General features: G+C 33.1%; 1 protein-coding gene across 3 annotated transcripts in view; it reads left to right on the forward strand.

The window, feature by feature from the left end:
* Positions 1-27149, forward strand: part of LOC126778908 (protein grainyhead) — a 90042-nt gene that overhangs the window by 45063 nt on the left and 17830 nt on the right. For 2 of the 3 annotated variants that reach the window (XM_050502695.1, XM_050502752.1), the window contains exons 3-7: positions 7189-7392; positions 16242-16404; positions 16770-17186; positions 20150-20307; positions 25705-25867. In XM_050502695.1, coding sequence (XP_050358652.1) covers positions 7189-7392; positions 16242-16404; positions 16770-17186; positions 20150-20307; positions 25705-25867 — 1105 coding nt within the window. The remainder of the gene's footprint in view (positions 1-7188; positions 7393-16241; positions 16405-16769; positions 17187-20149; positions 20308-25704; positions 25868-27149) is intronic. The other variant, XM_050502818.1, reaches the window with a different exon arrangement.

Here is a 27149-nt window from a genome sequence, read left to right on the forward strand (position 1 = left end):
ATCGATGCATAAAAGGAAGACGCATACGCCCTTAATTGCGAGATATCCGTCAATATCTCCCACAGTATGTAAATAGGCGTCGGACGTAATTAAAACTTATCTCTCGCCCTGCCATCGCAACCTCGCCATCGCTACATCGCTGATTGCTTCGTAAAATGATTGACATACTATTTTAACTGCAAATCGATAATGAAAACGTTCCCGAGTCGTTAATTCATACTGTATTTATTGTTGACAATTACTATTTGCAAAGGGATAATTGATCGCGTTCTCACAATTGTCAGTCTGTTGACGAGTTGTTTGCAAGTTTACAGTATTAAAAAATTCGTGTTGTCGTAAGGCGCCGTCTTCTGTCCGAGATACCAGATACTTGTTTGTAAATGAAATCCTTTTTATTTTACTCATTCGTTTTTCATAAGGCAGTTTCCTATAAATTATCTTAATGCGACAAGTATTTATATTGCCTTGTAGTTTGTTGACTTTTTGTTTACTTTTTGAGGTATTTTATAATCGTTTTGCACTTTTTAACTTTGTTGTCAGAACGGTTTGTGAGATAGTAATGTATTTATCTAACGGTATATAAATTCCGAAGGAAAGATTTTGATAAATTCAGGCTAGTTGTTTCGCAAATAATTTCTATTCTTATCCTTGAGTACAATCGTAAATTTTCAAGCGGTTTAAATTATTGCATTTTCTCAACAGTTTCGACGGTTTATCTAAAATTCTGTAGTTAAACAAAGCGATATCACAGCTGGGAGCATTAAATCACTTTCGGTTTGTATCCGTGGGCAGTGTCGCCGATCTTTCGGGCATACCTAATAGCTTCGCGATTTAATTATAGTGGCTGGAGTTCAGCATAATCGCTCATAAATCAAATTATATAGATACCTGTCAGACACAACCTGTTTCAATTCGCACGGCACAATGCATGCCGCGGCCGCGCTCCGCATTGTGCAGACCATGTCGCTCCTAATTTATACCTTCATGCTCATTTTCAGACAGCATCCGAACTGCTTTATTTTTTTTAATAGTCACCCTTTAAAAGGTCGTGAATCCGTTTACATTGTTATCTGTACATTTTATTATTTATAAAATTTATAGATTAAGAATCATTCCATTGTTCGAAGGACTTTTATTCGTTGTACGTATATTATCATTTTACACAAAATTGAAAATATTAACATTTCTATTGAATCGTTTCTATACAATGGGTCTCGATTGAATATAAATATGCTACTTATATCCAAGTAAAAGGAGACTTTCTCTCTTTAAAGGTAAAGTAAAGTATACATAAAATGTATGATAACTTAAGCTTTACATTTTTGTTTAAATTCTTTTTAATTAATCATAGATAGGAATTATTATAGATATATATTTTAATAGAAACATGATTTACATATATTATTTAGACCGTGTAAATGTGTTTAATAAAAAATTGTGACTAAATGGTTCTGCCCAAAATTTTTTTTCTAAAATAAGTAAAATGGTGCTTTTAGAATTAAATGTTGCTTATGAAAATTAAATATATAAATAATAAAATGGCCTATCCTGTAACATTTTACTTAAATGCTGCCTACCTAATGTTGAATGTTGAGATATTCGCTAAAGCAATTTAGGTAAGCGTATCATAGCGTAGGTAGCTCCTAGTTCTCAAATAATTTATCATACATAAACATACATTCTAAATATTCATTTAGGTAAATGCTGTTTTCTTTCAATATATTTTAGTATGGTCAAATAATAGTAATATTTTTAGATTTCAATTTCAAAAAGCTTAAAATATTAGCGTATTTTTATACAGGAACAGTGATAATATTAACGTATACATAAAAACAAGCTATTAAGTAATGCGATTATGTAAAACATGGACCACACGCAAGCAATAGAATTAGAAAAGTCTATCTAAACGGAAATGATGCATTTATTATAGTTTTCGGTAAGTAGCGTGCGCCACGGGCGTTCCTTCTTTCTAAGCCCGTAATTCATTTAATAAGACACTTTACGCGAGCCAAAATATATAGGTATACTAAAGCTTAGTGCTCATAACATCGATCAAATATTTTATTTTGATTTGTAACCAAGAAGTTACGTTTCAAGTTTCATTCGTAAATACGATAATAACTTTTGAAAGGACTACTATTCATAAAGTTTATTTTATTTTTAAAGATCAACTGATAACTTTATATTTGAGACAGTACAGTAGTTGCAATAAAAATTAAATTCCATCGTGTAAGTTTTTTATTCAGTAGAATTAACGGCAGCTTAAGATAAGTCGTTTTAAATTGATCTGCGATAAACGTCTGGTAGTTTTTGTCTAGTTTACTCGTTGGAGTAATTGCAAGTACAAAGAGCGGAGCGGGTGCGTTGAGCCATTCAACTTCGATCAATAGACAACGAGGCACTGACGACCTTCGATACTAATTGTATTTCCTCGTTTTAATTCATTGTTATTATAAATAATCGCAAAAAATATTTACTCTTTTACTAACTTGAATATCATAACATACAAGATATCAATCATTGGATAGCTTTATATTTTGCTATAAAAACTTCCTTAGGCTTGAAGTCGAATTCAAATCCAAGTGATTTCAATAGTTACTTAATTCAGTATTACATTCAAAAAAATATTCCTCTTGAATAAGTTAATCTTTTGTCATTCGTTTTGTAAGTTTACAAAGATTTTTATGATAATAAAACCTTTGAAGTGAAGTGGCTATTCAGATTTAAGCAACCGCGACCACGTCTCTGGTTTAGAGTACGCAGAGCGAATAAAACGGAATCTTGTATAAAATTCCTCGAATAATCCTCAAAATAGTCGTTGACGTGACGTCAAATTCGTGAATGATGTCAATCAATGGTCAACGGTTTTATATAAATGTAATTCAAAAGTAACTTCAAAATGTGTTATGTTAATTTTTAATATGTGCATTTTGTTAGCAATTTTTTTTAAATAATATATTATTGTTTATTATAAATTAATATAATAATAATAATAATTACATACACTAAAATTGGGAACATTCCCGATAGTTACGATAGTTTACTAATTTTAATGTAAAATCTAGATCAATATATTTACCTATGTTAAAACATACAAACGTGCCGATGTGTTCATTTATTTAACTAATAAGTTTGTATATATATATTATATTATATATACAATATTAAAATAATGATCAATACAAAAAAATCATCGAAGATTTTAAGGACTCAGGGGATTACAATCAGGTTTTGATTTTTGTATTATTTGATTAATTTCTTTCTAATTTTTATTATTAAATTTGGAACGATATTTCCATAAAGTAGACACGTATTTAGCTTAGAACAATAACCTTTACAAAAAATCTTAATGTGATCATTCGTAATTACTCACTTGTATTTATTTATAACATTTAAAATCCTTAAGATCTACTAGTTACGCGGACGGGAGACATGACTTATTTAGTGCCCATGTTGCGTTTCCATCTTTAATCTGCGTGGGCGCATATTTCCAAGAAAACATTTCTTGTTGTCCGTACATAATACTGCCAAGAAAACAGAAGTAATAATGTTAGCCATACATATACGGTGAAGAACTCCGTAAATGAATCATCGCATATGCGTTCCTCGTCATTGCGCAAAAAAAGGTTTGTCGAAAATGATTCTCATTTGGTTTGTCCTGTGCTCGATGCAGCTCGCAAGCAGTAGGTACTCATCCCTTATTTATTTATCCCGGTATGAAGAATTCAATTTTTTGTAGTACCATAACAGCGTGCGTCCAATACAGCCACAATTCGAAAGAGCGAATTCTTTAATTGACAAAATGCAGTTATACTACATTCCATCTCGGATCGATAGCTTCAATGTGGGAATATAAAATGCATTAATAATGACACAATGTCAACATCGCAAAATGAATATAGTTCTATATTCATTTTGCGTACTATCGTATCTAATTAGATTCTGTTAATGTTTACCGAGAATATTTAGAAATGTAACTATGAAGTTGTTCTATTGAAAATTAACTATGCTTAAATTCTATTACTTCATTAAAATCAAACGCTATAAACGAATTTAATAAATATCCAATCCGTTTATGTAATCATGTAATGATATTTACGATATCCGCTGAGAATAATAATAGTCTTTTAGAGCATTAGAAGTTTTAATGTCGGTTCGGCTTAATGAGTCATTAGCGGGATCGACGCCGGTTTCTCTTATCATAGATGATAAAACGTGCGTAGATTTAGCCGCTCCCTGCACTTTCCCTCGCGCCCGCTGCACCTGCCGCCTTACTGTCGGCCGAGCGAGTTGTAGCTGCAAAGCTAGTTCCCTGGCTAATGCGTAATTCAACTCAACTAACTGCAATATCGCAATGCAATTCTTTACTTTAATGAATATAATATACAACAACCCTGTTTCTGTATTTATGTAGTTTCTGAAATAAAATATGTTATTTCTTCTGTAGTTGGTACTTGTACTTTTATTTACTAAAGAAAGTTTTATTTAATCTTCTTATTTAAAAAAATGTCGTTTTTAACAGAATAAAGGGGCTTGAGTAATTAAAAACTGTTTTCTTGATACTTAAGTCTATATCGAGGCTGTGGTTGTTTTAATTAAAAGATTAATAATGAAGCAATCGAGTTGCGAGGCAACGACCGGAGAGGATAAGCACGCCAGGCGGGCGCACGCAACCCTACGAGACATGCGTGTCGCTCCGTTACGACACCTACACCAAATTTTTCCACATGCCCGAACAGCCGAGATAAGCGACGAACGACGCCAACGTGTTATTTATTAACGAACCGAATGATCGATAGCTGGACGCGACACCGGACGTCGACGTGGACGAGCGCCTTTCGAAACACCGCCGTGGAGTGCCGACACTTCGTTCACAACTCGTTGCGACCACAGATAAAAATGACTCATGCTTCATTTCATTCGAAAATTATTGTTTTTATTATTAATAAAAGTAAGAAATCGATTAAGCTATCTCACATTAAATAGTTTTTAAATTTTTAACCTAGTCATGTCTTAATGAATATTAATTTAGATACCATTAAAGTATTTGCAATACGAATGCTATATAATATAAATTGACATTGATGGATGTCATGATCAGTGCTAATGCTTAAATATAAAACTAGCGATCATGACATTTGACCTTAAAGCAGATGCGAAATCGACAGATCTTGAATAAAATAAAATGATGAGATGTTGGAATGATTTTTAACCAAGGTTATGTCAGATGTCTGAGAGACCTACGTTCGAAGATGAATGGCCGTATCGAATGTTTTGTTTGCATTACGGCATGTTTCCTTCAACCCTTTTCTCGGAGCTATCCGTTCCGCTCTAGCATACGTCACGTCTTGGTGACAGCTGCGCGTGATACTTTCTAATCGCTCCATTCAATAGTGAACCCAAACAAATACACAAGAAGGCGAATTACGAAACATAAATGGCATGAACAATTGACAAAAGATTGATCATTTAATTATTTATTGATACTGAAATAGATATACATGCGAGTAAGTAGTTTGATTGATTATTTTACATTACTTAGTTTTCTTATCAGTTGCAAGCAAAAGTGATAGGAAACGATCGGAAATTGGAGGTTCATGTGCGCAGGGCAGGTTAGACCAGTCCCGATGGCCTCGCAAGGACCCCAGCAAACCTGTTAGATTCGTTGCACGATTTTTACGTGCGCACCTACCGGAATCTCATTCACGTGGTGCAGCCGCGCCGCCCGCGCCCCGTAGCGCCCGCCTGCCAGTTAACTCGTCAAATGACTCACGCTTTGGCCGGTTAAATGCCAGAAGCTAGCTTTTCCAGTTTTCTGAACCAATTCGCATATTTCTATTCCATTTTAACACTAACGTAAATTCTTAAGTAGCCTATGAATATATAATTATGTGAAGACCTACCTAGTGTTTGTTTACAATTTTTATCAATGTTTTGTTTCTATTTTATGAAATGATTAGTGGGAAATAAAATCAGTATAAGTAAATGTAAATTTAATTACACTATTTTGTAATTGCAATTATACTTTACAAAATTTAGTAAATAGCCAGCGGTGAATTGATTTCAGCATATAAATAACTCAACAATATCGCAAATATAGATATTTATTATCAACTCGGTTTAGTGACTAACGAAATGACCTCGATTTGTAAGAAATAGCTAGTTTTGATGGAGTTTGACAATTTATCTGAGATCACTTTGTAAGTACTGCATTTATAAAGTACAGAAAACGTAACATGATTTCGAACGGTGTGGTCTTGTTATTAAATCATAGTTGATTAGTTTTATTTATAAAATTAACAATAAGTATTGAACTCCCGTGATATCAACAAACCACCAGGAACAGGAATCTGGTAGAGTAGAACTACTATCCGGTCAAACTCGTCCAACGCGTGCTTCCAACATTTTTTATTTATTTGTCTGCATCGTCGGATACCGCTGGTTGTGACGTCAGACAACCTAAACTGGTTGGCGAAGGAACAGGGATTTGCCTTGTATCCTTCCGGTTCTGCAAGTGGTTTGGACCTGTTCTACATTCAGGTTGTGCAGCAGAGAGCGACCCGACCCGTGTGACGTATGGCCATCCATTCAAATTGTTGCTGAAACATGGCGAAATTCCGAATTAGGCTCTTCGTTAGATCGAGAGGTTGTTGAGCCAGATTACTTTCTGATAATAAGCTTGTTTGAACCGGACACCCGGGTCGCTGACTCACGATTGTGTGCAACAATTAGCGTACGTATTATATAGTTGTATTATGCGATGACGCCCGCTGATGTATCCATCAAAGGTCAGTATCCGTACCAAAATGGTCACGCCTAATAACTGGTTCGTCAGATGTAGTCGATCCAGTTGTAAAACTACAGGCTTGGGATACCAGTATTTTACGTTTACTTCATTGATACGACACACTCAATGAAAATTGGTCTGTCGTTTCATGTGTGACGTCAATAGTTGACTTAGGTTTGCCCATTACAAGTTTTTTTTTAAGTTAATAGACTTAATCTAAACCATATACATTCACTAACACAAATGTTTGCGAAAGGTATGTTTGAGGTTATTGCAAAATTTAAATATTTATAAACTCTTGACTAAACACTTTGTAAAACTCGTTAGTTAATTTCCTATTCCTATATTCCTAAGATATAAGTGAAATACAGTTTTAATAGTAATATTTCTTTTGTTCACAGAAGACGCAAAGAAATGATGGAAGTCAGTGGTGAATCTTGGCGCGCTTATTATACTGGGGGAGCAGAACATCCACTGAGTGCTGCTACTTCTGCGGTCCTCGGCGTGGCAGACGACTCACAACCTCAGCCCCTCGTCACTGAATACTACAAGCTGCCTCCGCTAGCGCAAGAGACACACCTCAGTATTCACAAGGAAGTCTGGTCGTAAGTATAATCTGTATAATTATTATTGCTGTTTATCATTATTATGACAATACATATTTCGGATGATAATGTTATGACACCAAGAAATATCGCGGAGTAGCTAACTTCTACTCAATAAACAAAATTGTAAAAATAAATTGGTTTTTATAAATGTTAAATCAATGCGGAAAAAATAATTATATCAAAGTCGAAAAATCAATATTAAACGTTTATGATCTTCGTCTGACTGAACCGCAGTCGATTCCGGAAAATCAATCATCGATTCTCACGGCCGTATATTACGTCGATGTTCGTGTATAGAGGCAATTATCATTATAATCGACGAATATCGAAGCGCAGTGAATACGAAATGAATTCGCGTAAAATTTATATGTAAACTATGATAATATTGGATCTTTTATTTTTTACGAGTACAGTTTCAGACAGGGTGCAATGTTGCCGAGTCTCACGGCCGAGTACCCAGAGACAGTACCCGCGTGGCTTCCGCCCCAAAGAAAGGTGTAAGAATAACAAATAATAAAAATGTTAATGTTCCACTCAATAAATCATAGGCGCTCATTTGAATACGTATGGCGGGATTATCGAAATAAGAGTTCGCTACTGCAATGAACATCTTGTCCCCTTATCCTACAACCTCTGTATATATCATATTAAAATTTGCATATTTTTTGCATTTTGCTCACAAACAACTCGACTTTTTATAAAAAAAGTTTAAAACCTATGTTTTCGATTGAATTATCGATTAAATGAATAAGTAGGTATATATTTTTCAATAAAATATTTAAATTTATTATAAGTATAAAGTGAGTTAGGCACTGGATAAGAAACAAAATGTAAATTAAAAATAATTACATAGATTCATTTATTTGTAAAAAAAATAGTTTACTATTTTCTTATAAAAAACGAAATAAAATAATATGCAATGTTCTTAACGTTTATCTTCTTTATTCTGTAAAAAGAGTTGATAGTTGTCGCATTCACCAGTATTCCCATAGAAATGCGACCCCGATCAAATTATGCTCGCTCTTTAAAAGAGGTTGTTAACAGCATCCTTTGTGTAATGGCACAAAAATGAGCAAACGCCGTGTCACATTTTTGTAAAGAATACATAATATTAACTTCACACTCTACGCTACTATGGTATTCTTTTATGAACATTTATTATTTATTTTATTATGTTCCACAAACAAAACATTTAATACTCGAAAATATTAAATATATTCATTGGCTTATAACTTTTACGTTAGATAGATACGCTTAATTATATCAGGCCATAGCGTTTTACGACAGATCTGAGTGAAAAACTTCAGCATAAAAGGACGCCAACGCTTTATTGTCATGACATTTAATTTTATAATAGAATACGTTTTTACTATTCTTCATAATTCATATCTGTATAAGTATATTACATTTTTAGATAAAATAATTATATCTGTATTCCTGCAATTGCTCTGCCATCGGGCGCTTAAGAGATTTTGCCTTATCATCCTTGTCAATGTTTACGGGAGTGCACAAACACAAATAATGACAATAGACGGATGTGGCTGGAAGCGGCTCACATTGACAAGGACGCCCAGGACTTGTCTCGGCGCATTGTCGGCACGCGTCCCACGCGCCCACTGCGACGTGCGCTGCTATTTCTCATTCATACATTCAAAATTATAACGAATGCTCCAACTCGCCCGCACCCATCCGTGAGCGCAGTGTCGCCGCTCGCGTTTGTATGCTAATCCGATATATAGTTCAGTGCCATAGCATCGTCAGTTTCGGTACGCTGTATTTGTTGTCTAAATCGCTCATAATATTTGAATTGAATGCACGATAGATGTAGAAATTAACTAGTTTGGTTTGTATATTATGTTACTTCCAATCCGTAGGCGTAGACATGTTTCGTAAACGCATTGCGTGGAGCGCGAACGCAACTCGCCACCTATGTATGTATATTCAGGACCAGAGAGGACGGAAATTATAGGCATATTGAGTGAAATCGTTGGCCATAACCATTAATAGTTGTCGGCGTCTCTCTAATGCTAACACTAAGATTAGCATAGAAACGCGCTAGGATGGCTCCGGGAGGGCCTCGACCTCGCGACCCTGTCACTGTCCAAGCTCACTAGTAACGGTATAACATTTTACTTTATTTGTTATACATGTAACTAAACAATCTTCTAATATCTATACAATATTTAATTACCATTATTTCATTAAACTCTTTATTTATTAATATTTGATAAGTTATTACATATAAAGTGATTCTAATCAGCAGATAACGCTACCAGTCTTTGTTAGAATCATGTTTGAGCGTAGTGCTATGACAAACAGAACAATCAAATACATAATTTATTTTAATATACATTTTTTTGTTCTAATGTTTTTGCATGTTTAAATGATATAAGCAAATTTAGGCAGGTAACTCTACATGGTAGCGGTTGCTTAGCAAAAAGTCGAGAAAGGAACCGTGTGACCCATTTAGGAGTTAAACCGGTTTCCTCTTGAAGATATATCTGCATTGTTAATGCCACAACAGTTAATACTATTCATTTCCCCAGTATACATCCGACCCTCTTATAAAAATAATGCATGAAAAGACAGAAACATCGTTATGTCCCTGACAGTCTTCGCCATCACCCATCGTATAGCGAAATATCAAAACGGGGCTTGACCATTCTTCTTGACCAGTCTTTATCAACGCACGTATCCTATTCAAATGACGACAAGTTAAATTTACAATTAATACCGTTATAGTATCCGTTGCGAATTGTTACCTACAGCTGTGGCTTAAAATATTATTACTACATGCATAAGTGTATGGCGACTACATACGGCTTAAAGCGATCTGATAACTTATTAGCTATTTGTTATAGACGATGTACGCAATCAGACGTTTAACATTTAATGGCTGAGACAAATGGCGAAATCGTTTTCAATTAAAGTTTTTGATAATGTATTAGTTCCGTGAGAAAAGTAGCAATAAACCTACATTTGGTAGGATGATATATTCAAATAGAATGGAATAACGTTTCTCACATCCGCTGCATGCGCCTTCTTCATCTCGCTTTAATGCCCCGATAGATTTTAATCTATTCGTCAAACGATGTATAAACTGTCGTCGCCTCTGATTTTAATCGTGATAGCGCAACCCAAGTTAAACTGCCTATTTCATGATTCCGTAGAATAAGAAATAATTATTTATATCAGATTTTATCAATCTACGATAACAGACATGGTATATATATGCTTCAACTAATATTAGCTTTAATTAAGTATTCAGACATTTAACCTATAACGTTCACGAGTAGGTAGTGCCTAGTACTTAAGTCTTTAATATAACTGTATAAGACAACGATCAACAAGTAATGTTGTGTATAAATTATTAAGAAAATTATTTTTATTGCCTTGCGTCAGTATCTATTAACCTCAATTTATTTTAATAAAAAATAAACATTTTATATGCATAAACTTTTATTACTAACTTAAAGTTGTTATGAAAAATGTTGATAATTTCTTGATCCGTGGTATCATTTCAACGAGGGTAGCTTACCCTCTAAGCTTTGCATTATGGTTGTCTCGTCATGTGTGAAAGGGTGTTAAGTAAACATTGCAAATAATTATAGAACCGATTGCATATGAGTGATATACGAGAAGGTACATTCGAATGTGTATTAATTCAAATTTATATCTGCACACGAAACCTGGCTCGGATTCTAAGAATGGAGTTCGTTTTTATCACTATTACTGACAGTATTATGCTAATTCGAGGCAGCATGACACCAATATCAGATTATAGATGCTTGAGAAAGTAAGTTTGATATATTTAACGTATTTTTAGACATCTGGTTATACCTTGTATCACTAATTTTATTAAATTATTTGATCAAATTGTGTAACAATATATTTTATTTTGTTTTGAAAAATAGGTATTTTAATTGAATAAATCTGGTAATGTCATTTACTTTACCACAGTGAAAATGGAATTATAATATAAAGGTGCAAAAAAGAGAAAGTCTTGATAATATTGACTTGATTGTTAATATCCACCATTTATTAAGTGTTATTTAATATTAGTATAAACTATAACATGTAAAAATTTTTCTATTTTACAAGCTATTTCACCTAAGAATTTTAAACAGCTCAGCTGTTAGTATAACGTGCTTTTCATCGTAACGCTTTGGGCACATACAAAGAATGTCGACAAGTAAACAAGTCATTGTGCTCAGAGCACATGAATAACGATATCTACTCAACCTCGCCTCCGGCACACCGTGCTCGGATTAGTGCAAACTCAATTTGCATGCCGTCTAAAACTCCACTGGCATAAATTTCAATGTCATAACAAACCGTAAAATTATTTGTGCTTGCCAAAATATACCGTAAACAAGCATCGACAAGCAATATTGGACAAAATATAAATAGTATTGAACTTAAATCTCATCTGTTTTAAAATTTTGCACTTATTGCGATCTTTTTAAAATTGCGTTTTAAAATCGTGTTGTAAAAATAATACGAGTATCGCAATCGGACGCGGACGCAGCTCAAAGCTCACGGGAGGTCGCGCATCCCGGCCAATTCGGACGCATGAAATAGTGCCATGAGAGACTCTTATCTAAAATAAACATCTGAGCGCCAATGAAACATGTCTTCAATTATCATAAATCGGCGCGCACTGACACCGGCCGACGAAAGCCGCGCCCCGCGCCACTTGCGGAGGTGGCTGTGTTCACTACATTCGAACAAATCAAACGAATTTAATGTTGCTGTCTCCGAGGTACATATAAATAGCCATAACGAATATCTTCTAATGATAATTAAATCTTAAGATTTATAATTACGAACTACTGGTAAAAGTTTACGATTTAGCTTTCCGTGTCTATTTAAATTAAAACTGAATAAGTAGGGACAACTTAACTATAGTTAAGTTGCTTATTGTTGTGCTAACCTTGTTATTTATTTTTATAAAGTAAATAAAAATAAATCAAGAATAATTAATTGCTTAATTTGAAATTTAAATTAGGAATGTTGCGACAACGCGTAAATTCCGAATAAGAGTAGGTGTGCACTGCTGACTTTATTTAACTCAGTCCGAATCATAAATGTATTTAATGAAAGCAGTTTTCACTTACGTTACTCACAGTACCACTCGAGATGGTCTTGTGGATCAAAAATATTGATCTTACCCGACGATCTCAATCTTAAGTCCGTTCAAATACTAATAAATTATGCGTTAAATTAAATTCTATAAAATATTTAGTAGACTCGTACTAAGTCGCTAAGAAAAGCGTTTTGGAATAAGTTTCAAATCTTTGCCTTGACAGGTGTGGAGTTGACTAGACAGTGCATTACCGAACTTTAACAGTTTAGCTTTTATTGTTTTCTGTAACACCTCACATACGGTGAATTCAATGCGAATGTATTGGGCAATTTATCCTCTGATTACTTTTTCAACAAAATTTACCAAAAACAAGCAAAGCGTTGTTATGTAACCGATAATATCAATTTATATTTGTGTCAAACTGATTAATTTTAAGCCCCAGACGAACTAAATTTGTTGTGCACAAGCAGTAAAAAACAACAAGATATTGAGCAAATGTTAGTAAATGATACCATAGTATTTTAGAAAATACTTTACACTGAAAAAGTCAGTGCAAATCTAATTAGACTCAGCTCAGTAATATTTACGTTAGTTAGTTAACCAGCTAACAATCTAAGATTACTAACCAGTAATCTTAGATTAACTGACACTTCTCGAAGTATACTTTGGTTATTTTCACAGTATGATGCGTGGTATAGTAACATTTTTGACAAAGAAACTGCATTAATTGATCAAAAAAATGATTCTTGTTAGAGAAAGACTGATTACAATCTCAATGTTCGGATCTGGATGTTTTCTGTTCCGGATGTTTTTGTCAAAAGCAGGAATACTGACAATATATTTACGCCATTTTTTTTTAATTTAGATTTTTGCTCGAGGCGTTTTTGAATATTTATTTATTAGGTAACATATAAAATAAAATAACAATAAACAATTCGTAATAATGAAATAAATAAAAACATAATAAATTATCATCACTTATCTTTATTGTTACACTGTGAGATCAATAAAAATTTTCAAAGTTTGAAACCTATAAAAATAGATTAATTTTATTATTATTAATGGGCTTTTAGAAGCAGATGCAGGATATCTTTTGTAGAGTTTTCATTACATCGTTAAAAATGTTATTCATTAACCCATGAATTTTTAACACATTTTTTATAATTTTAAAATTATCAAACAAATGTTATTCATTGAACATCATAAAATAAGCTAAAAAGTTAAAAATATATATTTTTAAAACAAGACACTTTTTTATTAAAAGACTAATAATATGGCGTGTAATAGTAATTTGTACGTTTTCAGTGGGACGGAAACGACCACATGGGCATATAAGGGTTAATGAGTATTATAATAATATCTCCGTTATTTAAATACGATGAATGAATGATTCGCATATTTACATGGACATTAAGACCTTTTTTGACTAAGAAAAATAAACAAGTCGTTGTAAAAATAATATTATCACCACTTATTTCTTCAAAATAACGTTTTAGAGTAAGTCTAGATAGACTTACCTTTAATTAAGGATTAGGCAATGCAATGGTATACCGCTTATTTCTTAAGTTTAATTAAAAACTTAGGTACATGAATTGAGTGTCTACTCTTGTGAAAAAGTTATACAACATCACATATAAAAAACCCGAATCTGAAAACAACGTTTTCAATTTTTTTTATGTGCAGTGATATATTTTTTTAACGAAATTTAAAGAACCTGCAGGTGCGCTGAGGGAGCAGCGAGTGTAGTTCGATTGGATACGCTGTATCCTCTATCTCTGTGCTTTATCACCAGTCATTTCAAATGTGATCCTTTAGCATATGAGGTGACAAGGTCGTCCATGTAAACAATAGTGTGAGTGCTTGAAATATAAATGCAGTCCCAAACAAATATAAAAGAGAAGGTTAAACAGATTGTTCCCAAACTTTTGGATTATGTTCAATGTTATGATCAATTTTATTTATGTCGTTAACTATATAATACCAAACGGAGCAGATACTTTTCCACCCATGATAGACATACAAACATTAAAAACTGTTGTATAATACGCACCAACCAGATTATATTGTGTTGATAATATTAATACATTTTTAAACTGAATTAAATAATGAACTCTACCCAAATGTGAGCTTTGCACCCATACTAACCTTACTAAGGTTTTAAGGTATGGGTGCAAAGTGTTACTTAAACACATTTAAGTTAATGAATTTACAAAAGAAAACAATATTTTATAAGTATCTATTACAACAAAAAAAAACGGGATGTGGTTTACGGATTCGAGCAGTTGGGACCCTGATCTACACAATAAATATGTTGCTTTTTAGGTACCTACATATTATACTGTTTGATTGAAGGGCCTATATGCCGGTTCAGGTCATATTCGACCATGGAATGTACCTTAATTGGTATAGGTATTTCGCGAAAATAAATAGTCTAATTTGCTTTCATTTGAGATTTTATAATAAAGGATCATCGAAAAAACGGTAGTGAATTCTCCATAGATTATTTTAAATATATTTCGACACCAAATTTGTTTACATATTAGGTATCTATTTACCTTCATTGTTATATACGAATTTTTTATACTTTTTTGTATCTAAATTATTACAATAACTTATATTATTTATTATTACTAATAATAAACATTTTTTAAACATTTTTAATTAATTAAAATGAGTAAATAAATTATTGTATGATTATAAATCGGTAGAGTTGCTGTTTGATATGTTTAATTAAAATACATTCATTTAAACTTCTTAATTGATTTTAAAATGTGTGCAAAGAAATAAAAAACTATACTTTTATTTAACTTCAGCTATTAGCAGGTCCTTGGTATCTATATTTTAGGTAAGTAGGTGTATGTGTACGAGTGGATTAGTCATACTTAATAAAATAAGATTTTAAAACTTCTTTCTACTCGAGCGTTTGAGATGAAATTTTGCACTAGCTTACTAAATTTTAATTAGTTTTAAAGGTACCTCCTCTATGTACACGACTTAAATACAAATATTGTTTTAAAAAAGGTTTATTATGAACGCAAAAGATTTGTTTAATTAAAGGAGCAGAAAATTAGGAATATGTGTTTATAACGACGAGGTATTTTTTTTAAAATAAATATTGAGTTTGTGTTACCTTATATATGCTTATATACCTATCGAGGCTTTCGATGATGATTAGACCATGTTTGAATATAAACAAGAAAAATATTAAATATTATAAATAAAAACTTTTATTTAAATTTATATTTTCGCAAATAGGTAACCTATGACATAATACTTCAAGGCGACAGAATGCTTATGAATAATTATAATTATGCACCACAATCAGTAAATATTTAAGTTAGGTAGGTATTATATTTTATATTGGGTATGTTCAACATAATAATATTATATTTTAACAAGTAGATAATATAAAAAGTTACACATATTTTAGATTAAATAACTGTCAATTTTTAAACATTTATATGTAATTAGTTTTCAGGATTTGTTTTATACAGATAGGCAATTGGATTGTTGTGATTTTTTGTGATTTATAAGGAAAACTTAATTTAATGTTCAATAAATTCAACACTTCATACATTTTAATATGAATGAAAAAAATAAAACTATAGTATGTACGTCTTAAAATTATTTGTTTGTTTGTATATAGTAGCACATAGAGCAAAATGATAGTGTAGCGATAATACGCGCGCACATCGAGGTCGGCCGTAGAAATAGTGGCGCGCGCGCATTATCGCCAATCACGCCTGTCTCCCCTCCGCAGGGCCGGCGGAGCTCTGAAGGCGGCCAATGGCGCGCACGGGGCGGAGCTGGGCGAGCTCTCGGGCCTGCTTCACGCGGGCCTCGTGAAGCGCGAGCCCGAGGATCTCAGCCGCAAGGTGGTCGACGAGCCCGAGCCGCACGCGCTCAAGCCGCCGCGACATAAGGTGCGTCACACGTTCGCACGCCGCCGCCGCGCGCGCACGCACTCACACACTTTCCTTACCGGTTATTCATGTATAATTTATCGCAGTTAGCGTACGATGTGCCGAGCATCTCGCTCGAGTCACAATAACCGCGCCCGCCCGCGCCCTAAAACGGCCGGCCAGCGCTGCCCGCCCTGTGCATGTAGTTTTAGGTGAACCATAGGACCACATAAATATATCGGGATTTAATATCGTGACTGTGTTGTAAACGAACAAATCTAGTGTACGTGAAGCAGTGACTGTGTCGACGCGGTATGTACGCGTCGACTTTACGGAGCGGACAATTGTCGTGGGAGAACGCGTGTAACAGACGCGTGTGTCCGCAGGTGGCGGTCGGCGAGCCTGGCGAAGCAGCATCGCCGTCTCCGGTACCGTCACGGGCCTCTTCAGCTGGCTCGCTTTTGCCTGACGCGGCAATGTATGCAGCGCAAATGTTTGCACCTCCAGGCACGCCAAGTCCGACACCGTATGGAGACCAGTATCCACGGCAAACAGCATCTTTTGCTGGCGAGCCCTACTATCGAGAATACTTTGTCGGCGAAGGCTACCAACAAAGGGCTGCTCCACCCTACAGTGACACTGAGTCTGCATCAGCATCGGCTTTTGGTGATCGATACTCAGCGCCTCGCTACCATAGCAAGAGCGTGATCGCTGCCGCAGGCCTTACTGTGGATCTGCCATCACCAGACAGCGGCATCGGTGCAGATGCCGTCACACCTCGTGATCACACTACTGTCCAGCAGGTCGGTTCAACGAGAGAAAAGGGCGCGGGCTGGCGGGCTTCTCACTAGATACTTACTAACGCACATTTTTACACTACACACTTGCTTCAAAATATCCATTTTCACATTTGATTTATTCAGTCTTATTAGAACACTTCATTCATTCATTTCATGCATGTGGAAATATTCATTTCATTTAAGGAATGGACATGGACTTGTTATAAACATTGATTTTGTAAATGCTTATACAATTTTGTATGAACTATTATTCAATAACAATTAGGCTTCTGAACATGTATAGCAACAGAGAACCTATATCAGCTTGGGACTCATGATTAATTTACTCTTAAATTAAGACAGTACTATCACAGAAGCCCTCCCGCGCTCTTTATCTTTTAATTATCTAATATGTAATACTTATTCTTGCCTGTACTCCTTCCGATTAGGAATGTGTTTGATTAATTACAGCCTCAAAAATGTTTTAATTATATTATTCATATCATATTGATAAAATATAATAAAATTTAATTTTCTGTGCCTATGATGTATGGACTACACCAAAAATAAATATTAAGTATAACTAAAACTTACATTTGAAACATTTATGTAGATAAAACTGAATTTTGTTAAATTAAATCATTTGGGGTAATTAATAACAATTAAACTAGGTTAAACTTAAACGAATTTATTTAATTAGATTCAGTAAATTACATTAATGTAACAAGTTCTAAAACTAATCTACTAATGTCAGTTAGGCCTCTGTAACGGTTTTTTTGTAAAGTGTTTTAAACAGAGATTGTTCAATAATAAATGAACTTATCTTTATTAATTGTTAGTACTTGGAAACAACGGTCGTGACGCAACGTCAGACGACATGACTAGGAACAGCTTATGTTTTGTCTTAAAATTTATAAGTTAGAATAATTCAAATAACAAATTGACATGACTCCTACTGTATAATCAGTCTCAGAACTAAGTGCGTTTGAAGGACTTGTCATTCCTAGGTGTGGCGCTCACGAGCTGGCCACTGTGTCAATCTAATTATTTTATCTGTATTGTGCTGCACACAAACATGGAAAATATCTAAGAGAACTATGTAATTGGATAGCAACAGTCTTGTTAAAATATACCTATTATTATTTTAAATCTAATCAAAACGTAGGTAAACTTTAAATTAAGCGTCTTTTATTAAATCTCCTAAAACAATTTACATATATTAAAGGCAATTTATAGTTTTATTTATGTTGTATAAAACTATAAAATTCTTATGACAACACTTTAGCAGGTATCACATTCATCAAAATAACAGTTCCAATACCTACATCATATTTTTTTCCGCAACTTCGTTTACATTTAATCGTGTAATAAATAATGTTTTGTTGTTTAGTTTTTATTTTTTATTTCAAGTTGAACTAACTGAAATCAAACACATGTATTTATTCATATTCATTTCGTAATATATGCAGCCATGATACGTTTTTGTGAAAATAAAATGGTATAAATATAGATCACAAACAAGTTAGAAACAAACGAAACAAAATTAACATTTAAAAAATCTAATAAGACGCAATGATTTGAACTTTATTAGTAACTGATTACCAATTGCTGAATGAGATTTCCGCAAAAAGTATTGTACGATAAAACAAAAAAAAAAATGCAAAACAATACAAAACAAAAGCGTATCAATTCATTCATTATGATCTGTGCAACAAACATTGCATAGAACAACGAACATAATTGAAATAGAACATCGCAAGTGATTGACCATCATCATTGTAATCGCGTAAGTGTAACATTTTTGATGTTGTTTATTTTGTATGTAATTCATTATAGATTCAAGAAGTTTTATTAATTTATGGCCATAATACGTAATGGTTAAAAAGTAAACTTTGATTGTTTCGCTTCCTAAGTCTTTGCGGAACGGAGATACATTAACAAATATTGTATTATTTATGCTAAATTTGGATACACGTGTAGCAGCGGTGACCTCGAACAATCAAAAGAACGATTTACTCTAAATGGTTTACATTGATATGTAGTAGTGGTATGATTTAATTATTTTTATTTATATATTTATTGGGGAAATACGCTTTAAATTATAATCATTACCTAATCTAATCAATTTTCAAATTAAGTACCAATTAGAACTCGTTGTCTTAGTACAAAAATCTGAAAACTTTTATAAATTATTTCGAAAATGAATGGATAACCTAACTATTTATGTGGAGAATGTTCAAATAATGATCACCTGTTTTTAGTAAAATCGTTTTTTATTAGCCTACATTAGACATTTTTTTATTATTATCTATGTTTACATAAGTAGCCTGATTGTTCCTTTCTCCGTATGATATAATTATTATTATTTATTAAAACGTATGTTTATACTATTATTTTAAGCAAATGTATAGTTGGTCTGAATTTTAAGCTTAGGATACCTAGTTGTTTGTTTATCATATTAGTATTTGAGAATTACTGCTTGCAAAAGTCTGTAATGATCGGAATCATTACAGACTTTTGGAATTATTATAATTCTATGCTACTGGAATGTTACTGGCAACGAAAACAATTTGGAGAGTTTTTTATAAAACTTAAAAATACTTTCTAACAGTTGTCCTTTTTTCTTTGGATAGCCAAGACTATTCAAATGAATATTACGTAAAATAATAAAAAAGTAAGAAAAGCAAACAAGTACGTTGAACAAAGTTGTAATTTAATAATTGATGCAATCATTATTTAGGTGTAGGTACTTAAATATATAAAAAAATGTTGAGTTTAAATTATTAATTTTAAGACTATATAGTTTTTCTATTTCAATTAGATCATTGACGCTTAAAATCCAAAATGAACTCTTTCTGTTAAAAACAATTTTTATTTATTTGTGTATACAGTTTCAAATTCAAAAATATTAGTTGTAAGCAAAAAAAGGAAGATTTACATATGTGTATTTATAAGATTGTATGTGTGACTTTTTGTGATCCATACAGTCGTTCGAGTACACGGTAATCTGCCAGCAGCCCGGCGTGGGAGAAGACGGCCGTGGCACCCCCGCAGCGCACCACTCGCCTGCGCAACCGCCCCGCACGCGCCCCTGGCACGACTTCGGACGGCAAAATGACGCTGACAAGATCCAAATCGCTAAGTTGTAAGTAATTTCGTTTAGTAATTATTGTTCTTATTAATGTTAATAAGATCATATTCTGCAACCGCATAAAGAATAGCAAACTGTTTGAAATAAAGAATTGCTGCGTTGTAGGTGCATTTAGTGATTATTAACGGTAGGAAAAAATGTGTTTTTTTGCTGCCTTAGAAATAATAAGTCTAATGGCTAGTGTAAATTGTAAAAATGATTTTATTACCGTATACTTTCCTACCTACGTGCGTGTCTCTAGTGTGAATAGATGAAAACAACAAACATCCCGTGAAACTATATTGACCTACCACTTCGCACTTCTCGAATTTGTGATAAAGCGGCCCTTTCTCGAAACACATGTAAAATTTTAATCAACGGTAAAAATAATATTAATACTAAAATAATGCATACACCTGAATTATTGCAACATAATATTTAAAACCAAATTTGAGTAAATCTGAAGTTTTTATCGTAGTATCAATTTCAATAATAGTAGATATGCGTACAATTTAGAGGTAAAGGCAGGATCATTGTACGCACATCTTGTAACTTGTTTGATTATGCTAGGTGCTAAGTTAAACTTCGTGATTGTTGAATGCAACAGAAAGTGAGTGTTAATTGTCAATTTCCTATTTTTTTGAAGTTAATTGTCTCGTAACAAGTTAATTTTGTTAAAGTGAGATAAGGTTTAAGAACCTCACCATCTTTTGTTCGGTATCAACAGAAAGCTGAATGATAAAAAAATACATTTGACATCGGTTTAATTATTGAAAACTATTTACAACGTTCCGTATAGAGCTAGAAACGCTTTTCAAATTCCTTCTTCTGATTCATTTATATGTATACGTTTCACTTATTTACTTATACGACTTAATTAATTCTATAGGTACTTAGAAATCCTCATTCGCAGTCATTAAATATAGTATAACTGCTTTATCAGTAGAAATTTTGTATAGATTAAACACTTTTTATATGGATTCCTGATTTCCTTCGAAACAATATGATATAATATTAATTTTATCAATATGATATTTTAATAGATACGTTACGTAAAGCTAATATAAAGTAGAAACTCCCGTAATTTATAAGAAATATTACTAACTAGTGATTTACTCTACTACTGGAATCCAGTAATGAACCGTTTTGCACGCACCTTATTAGGTAACTATTGAATAATGAAAATTATTTTATTTCCACGCCGCCTCATGCTTGGAAGGCGTTATAAGAAATGTGAGTATCGTATTTAGACTAAATTACTTTAAGTTTACATTACGTTTATACTTTGACAACATTCCTATTTATTATTAAAGAAATAATTAATTTTATATTACATTATATCTTTGTTGACTTTTGTGTCCTTGCCATATTTCTATATATTTGTTTTTTTTTGTTTCGCTCTGTTAATCTCAAATATATTTTGTACGTGTGTATTTACATCTAATGTTATTCTTATTCTTATATAACGTATTATAACTATTTTGCGCTTATGTATTGACAACTGCGAATCCAGCCCTGCGAAGTAACATTACTTAGTACCGCATCCCGGTTCCAGTTTATTGCTTTAGGTTAAACAAATCAATATTTGTAGAATAAAACAAATCTTCATCAAGCGAGTTAAATTCGAACTTCCAAAATCGTTATTCGAATAGCTTGTATGTTGCGACGGAAACAGTCGTCAACTTGATAAGTGCATTAGCATTATTATCTCGATAATTACTTGCTTGCATTTGGCCTAAAAATTCGATCGTTTCTACGTCTTTTTATGGTCTTGAGTTATATTAACTCGTAGTCAATTACTGGTTCTCAACTTTGTTTTGACGCATCAGAATTTCTTCTCAAATGTTTGAACTACTATTTATCAAGCATTTGTAGCCGACGAATATTCACTTGGTTATTGGATGCCCCCGATATCCACTTTATTTACATGTTCAACACAGGATCGAACAGTTTACAACTTGTAGCCTAATCAGCTAATGTATACATTTATGATTATCACTTCAAAGAGCTATATCACTGTAGTAATGGGGTATCTACATTACTTTTACTGTGTTTCGTATTAGTTCAAATTTAAACATCGTCGGATATCTAAGCTATAAATGCAGGTAATGTACATGTACCTAGTGGCCTTAATCTGTTAGGTAATTTGTACGTTTATCCATGACACATTCTAAGTGCAAAAGTTATACCTTGTAGAATTTAGTAGAATATCTGTTAACACGCTATTTTAACATTTGTTTAGATTTTTATAGTGTTAATACTTAATTTCGTACCTAAGTGATATTAACGATATAATTACAAATTATCTGATGACATTTACGAATAACATATAAATATGACTAATAGATTGTATAGAAAATTATTAGATTATTTTTTGGTTCGGTTTAAAAAACACTTAGAAAAACTCAATTTACATTTTTTGTTTACCATTAACTACAATTTGCTAATGGTAACAAATACCGAAAATGTATTCACCGGTATTTCAATTTCTCATTGTTTTAGCTTTGTTTTTTTAGCAGTATTTATAAATGATAAAACATTAATGATAAGAAGACAAAAGTAAAATAAGCGAAGAAACAGTGATACGGTGTATGAGCGCAGATATATAGCTGTACCTACATTATTAAATAACACCTATGTACATTAAATAATATCATCAGAAAAGTTTAAGCAGTACTAAGTCGAGACAAGTCTCAGTTAGTTCAAAATCGTTGTTAATTTCTAAGAATTATTTTAGTTACGTATTATTAGTCATTATTAAATACGCAACGTTTAGTAATATAATGTTATTAACATTGTTTTTTAAATGGCTTTGGTTGTCTTAACTTATACGATGTTTAATTCATTGAATCTGAATATATTGCAGTAAATAATGTACTGCGGAAAACACTTCCATGACTCATTAAATAGAATGTTTATATCAAATAATAGTACAGTGTCAAGTGTGACGATTGACGATGAGTGTCGGGCGTCGCGTCGGTCGCAATCGGCTGTCTGTTCCCTGCTATTATATAACAGCACCTGAACGTCCTCACTAACACCGCAACCACATATCGTGATACATAACTTTCTTAGAACAGATCCAAATTAATTACTATTAATTATCATAATTACTGGTATGTTTTGTAAAATCTTAAAGTAAGAAGAAAAAAATAATGAAATATCTTTAACGTTAATTTAAAAACTAAGTATATAGGATTGAAGTAGTGTTATAATACAAAATATCCAACACAAATATATTTTACTTTTACGGTCTTCTGACTACACAGAACGCTTCATCAGTCTTGGCATTCGTCTCAGGCGCACAATGGTCCTTCAATTTACATCAGCGATTGATACGATGGACATGCACGCACTTTTCTCCGTATATAGCGACATAACAATTTATTTTCAATCAAAATACAATGTGGACGCGAGACTACATTTGTTTAAATTGATAAACTAATAGAAGTTGCTAGGAGCATTTTAATTTCGAAATTAATGGATAATACAATATAATTTAATTAATATATTTTTGCCGAAAATTTATTATTCTATATTTAACGAACTGCTTCTTAAAAGTAGGTGTAGTAATAAAATATATATAAAGTTATAATACTTTCATTAAATGTTATTAAATAAGTATAATAGACAAGACGAAGTAGATTCCTACTTTAAATAATGTATGACAATAGCCGACTATTAACATATACTCCCTTAACAAGGTGTTCGTAACACAAAGCATCGTGGTCAGTAATAGTATTGTAAGTATAAAAGGGTCAGATTTATGCGCATCTAATTTGGCGGTGCAGCGCGGGCTCCGCGGGACGTCGCTCGTTGCCAGCGGACTCTTATCGCGGCATGCGTTTTTATTGCAAGCACTTTGTTGTCGCTACGATCCGAAGCTTTTTGTGCACTCATCAATTTCCGCGCCTCACCGATTGATTTATTCATGAAAGGCCTTCGTCTTCACGCAGGAAGTGACTTTTTTCGGATGCTGCGCTGCTGAAATTTGTAATGAAGCTCATTCGAAAACAATGCGTAGTTTATTATTGAGTACGGTTCGACCGTATATTCCCAGGTGATAAAATATCTGCTTGTTTCTTGCCAATATATAAAATATTTTTTCTGTAAGAAATAAATTTTATGTAATAAACTAAAATTGTATATATATGTTGGTACTCAACTTATCTGTTATTAATAATACGTTTGAAAATATATTTAATTTCCTCGCATTTTAAAAAAAGTAACAAATATAAAGAGCAACGACAGACTATTGTTTTTGTAGGTTTTTATCTCAAGCTTTCCATAAATTTAAAGGTGGCGATAATATTGCTATATTTAAAATTACTTGTGTAATTTTCGGAAAAATATCACAATCCTGTTACTGTTAGTATCTAACTTTGGTAGATGTAATTGTGCACTATCTAACAAAGCATATCAGAATTGTTGAAATGACAATACCAAGTCACGTCACAAATGGAAATTACTTTTGAAATAACTCGGAGAGAATCAGATAGGCGAGAACCGCTGCGGCCGATCCGTCAATGTCGGTTGCGTTTGCATTACACGGCCTTTATCTGCTTGTGCTCGCTTTAAATCGCTAACATCAGCAGGACTGTTTACCAAATTGTTTTCAATAAGCTTAAAGTAATGGTCCGACCGCAAGTCAACTATTGAGCCGACCCTAACTCGCTATTTACATTCCACGTAGAGATTTATTGGTGGATTAAATATTCTGTAACAATTTATAGCTTTTTATCTAGTTACATAAGTAAATGACTCAAAGTAGAGGTGTGGTACAATGGAGTGCTTTGATAATGACGTTTGCTATTTCCTGGTCCGGCTGAATAGTGAGGGTGCGTGAATTTGTCCGGGCGTGGGTAGAGATCGGCGGCGACAAGACGGAGAGGCACGTAGAGTCGTGTCGCGATGTCGCAAGACGACGAGCGTCGCCGTTAACGAGCCACAGCACGCGATGCATGCAGTTAAATTAGCGGGGTTTTCCTTCCGTTGATCCCACGCGCAGGAAATCGCGAGAAAACGCAGTTTTTCATTGCGCGCAACGAACTGGATCTCCACGCCTTTATGTAACGACGCTGGTGACAAGCTCTACCGGCTGTGCAATTAAGATTTCCACTTTTTGCGTACTTTATTACTTTACTTCATGGAAACTTTATTGTCGAGAGTATGTATCTGTAGATAACATCAAAGAAGAAATCTCATTCTTTCGAAATGCTTAAAAAACAAGATTACAGTGCAGTTTATACGTCTCTACCAAATTTTAACGGCAATGACTTTCTTACTCCACTGTTAGAAATCTGATATGACTACTTAAACTAAAAATAAAATGGCATTTTCTTTTTGTTACGTACTTTGAAACCGAGTATATTATATACATACATTTACCTAATGTTTGGTGTGTTCTGACAGGTTCTCTCCATATGGGTTCAAGTATCATCTGGAGACGGCGAGTAGCAGTTCGCAACGCCGTGAAGATGACCGTATTACTTACATCAATAAGGGCCAGTTTTATGGCATTACATTGGAATACATCCATGATCCAGACAAACCACTTAAGAACCAAACCGTTAAGGTAAGTAAACAACCGGATGCATTTGTAATATTTACGTCTATGTGATTAATGTAATTAAACCCGAAGATTTATATACATATAGTATGTAAGAATGCAAACATTGCTTATTACCATAATCGTTATGTTGTATTTCATGTTAAAATTCGTGACTTATTGAGCAATGTAAACAAAATTTATTAGTATTGGTAGATGGCTGAGGACTTGTGCTGTCTTTTTTAAGAGTAATTTCTCTTTAGATTACAAAAAACAATCTTTGACGTTTTTTCATTCATTTGTTACAATCCGATCAATATTGGTCACAATTTATATAAAATATCGAACGAAATTTGAAAATATAGAAATATTTTTAAAAAAAGTGGTAATTTTATACAAAACTAATTTTATATTATTCTGCTATTAAATTAAAACAACTCAATATTGTTTTTTAATTTATAAAAAGCTTCTACATGTGTACAACCATATTATGGAAAAAATATTAATATGTAATTAACACAAGGGATTCATAGATATTTGATTTAGCTGCAGCATGTAGCCAGTTAACGGTTAGTGGCCGGATGTTTACTTCGTTTGGACCTTAGAAAGCTTAACCACGTACTTTAGAGGTATGAGCAATCGTAAAACACGCACACACGCATGTCGCATATGCATGTTCTTGTAATGTCTCTGTTTAATTTATGTTTAATACGCAGTACGAATAAAATAGCCAAGATTATTTTAAGTGCGGATTGAAATCAATATGTATATTATAAGTGCGATGGAGGACGTAAGATTACATTTTAGTAGAAATACTTTAGTGTAGTTACATGCTCTCAGCAAGTTGCTGACCGCAGAATCCTCGTGTCAATTTCATTTCACACGGCTCCCGGTTAAGGTTTCTTATTTACCTTCGGAACATTCACTTTCATTATGCTTTTTTTACAATACTGTAGATAGGACAACGATATACGTCGTCGTAATTCAATAGCCAATTATAAGTAAGTAGATGTATAATTTAATTTTTGCGCGTCCATTGCTATCGTAGATGCATGCATGTATTAGCTTTCGACTTATGCTAGAATATAACTCGGTTAAGATCTACGTATTCTATGCTTCAGCTTTATAAAATAGCAATATTAAAAAATAACAAAATTATATTTTTTTCACTATTTGCAATAATAATGAAGCATATGAGACCGGTTACCGGTTAGTGAAGCGTAAATCTAGCGTGATGGGAAACATATTATCGTCCTCTAAGAAAACAATTACTTAAAGATAACAAAAGATAAATTATAATAGATTGTTA

Source organism: Nymphalis io, chromosome 1, assembly GCF_905147045.1.
Source record: "Nymphalis io chromosome 1, ilAglIoxx1.1, whole genome shotgun sequence".
NCBI lineage: Eukaryota > Metazoa > Arthropoda > Insecta > Lepidoptera > Nymphalidae > Nymphalis > Nymphalis io.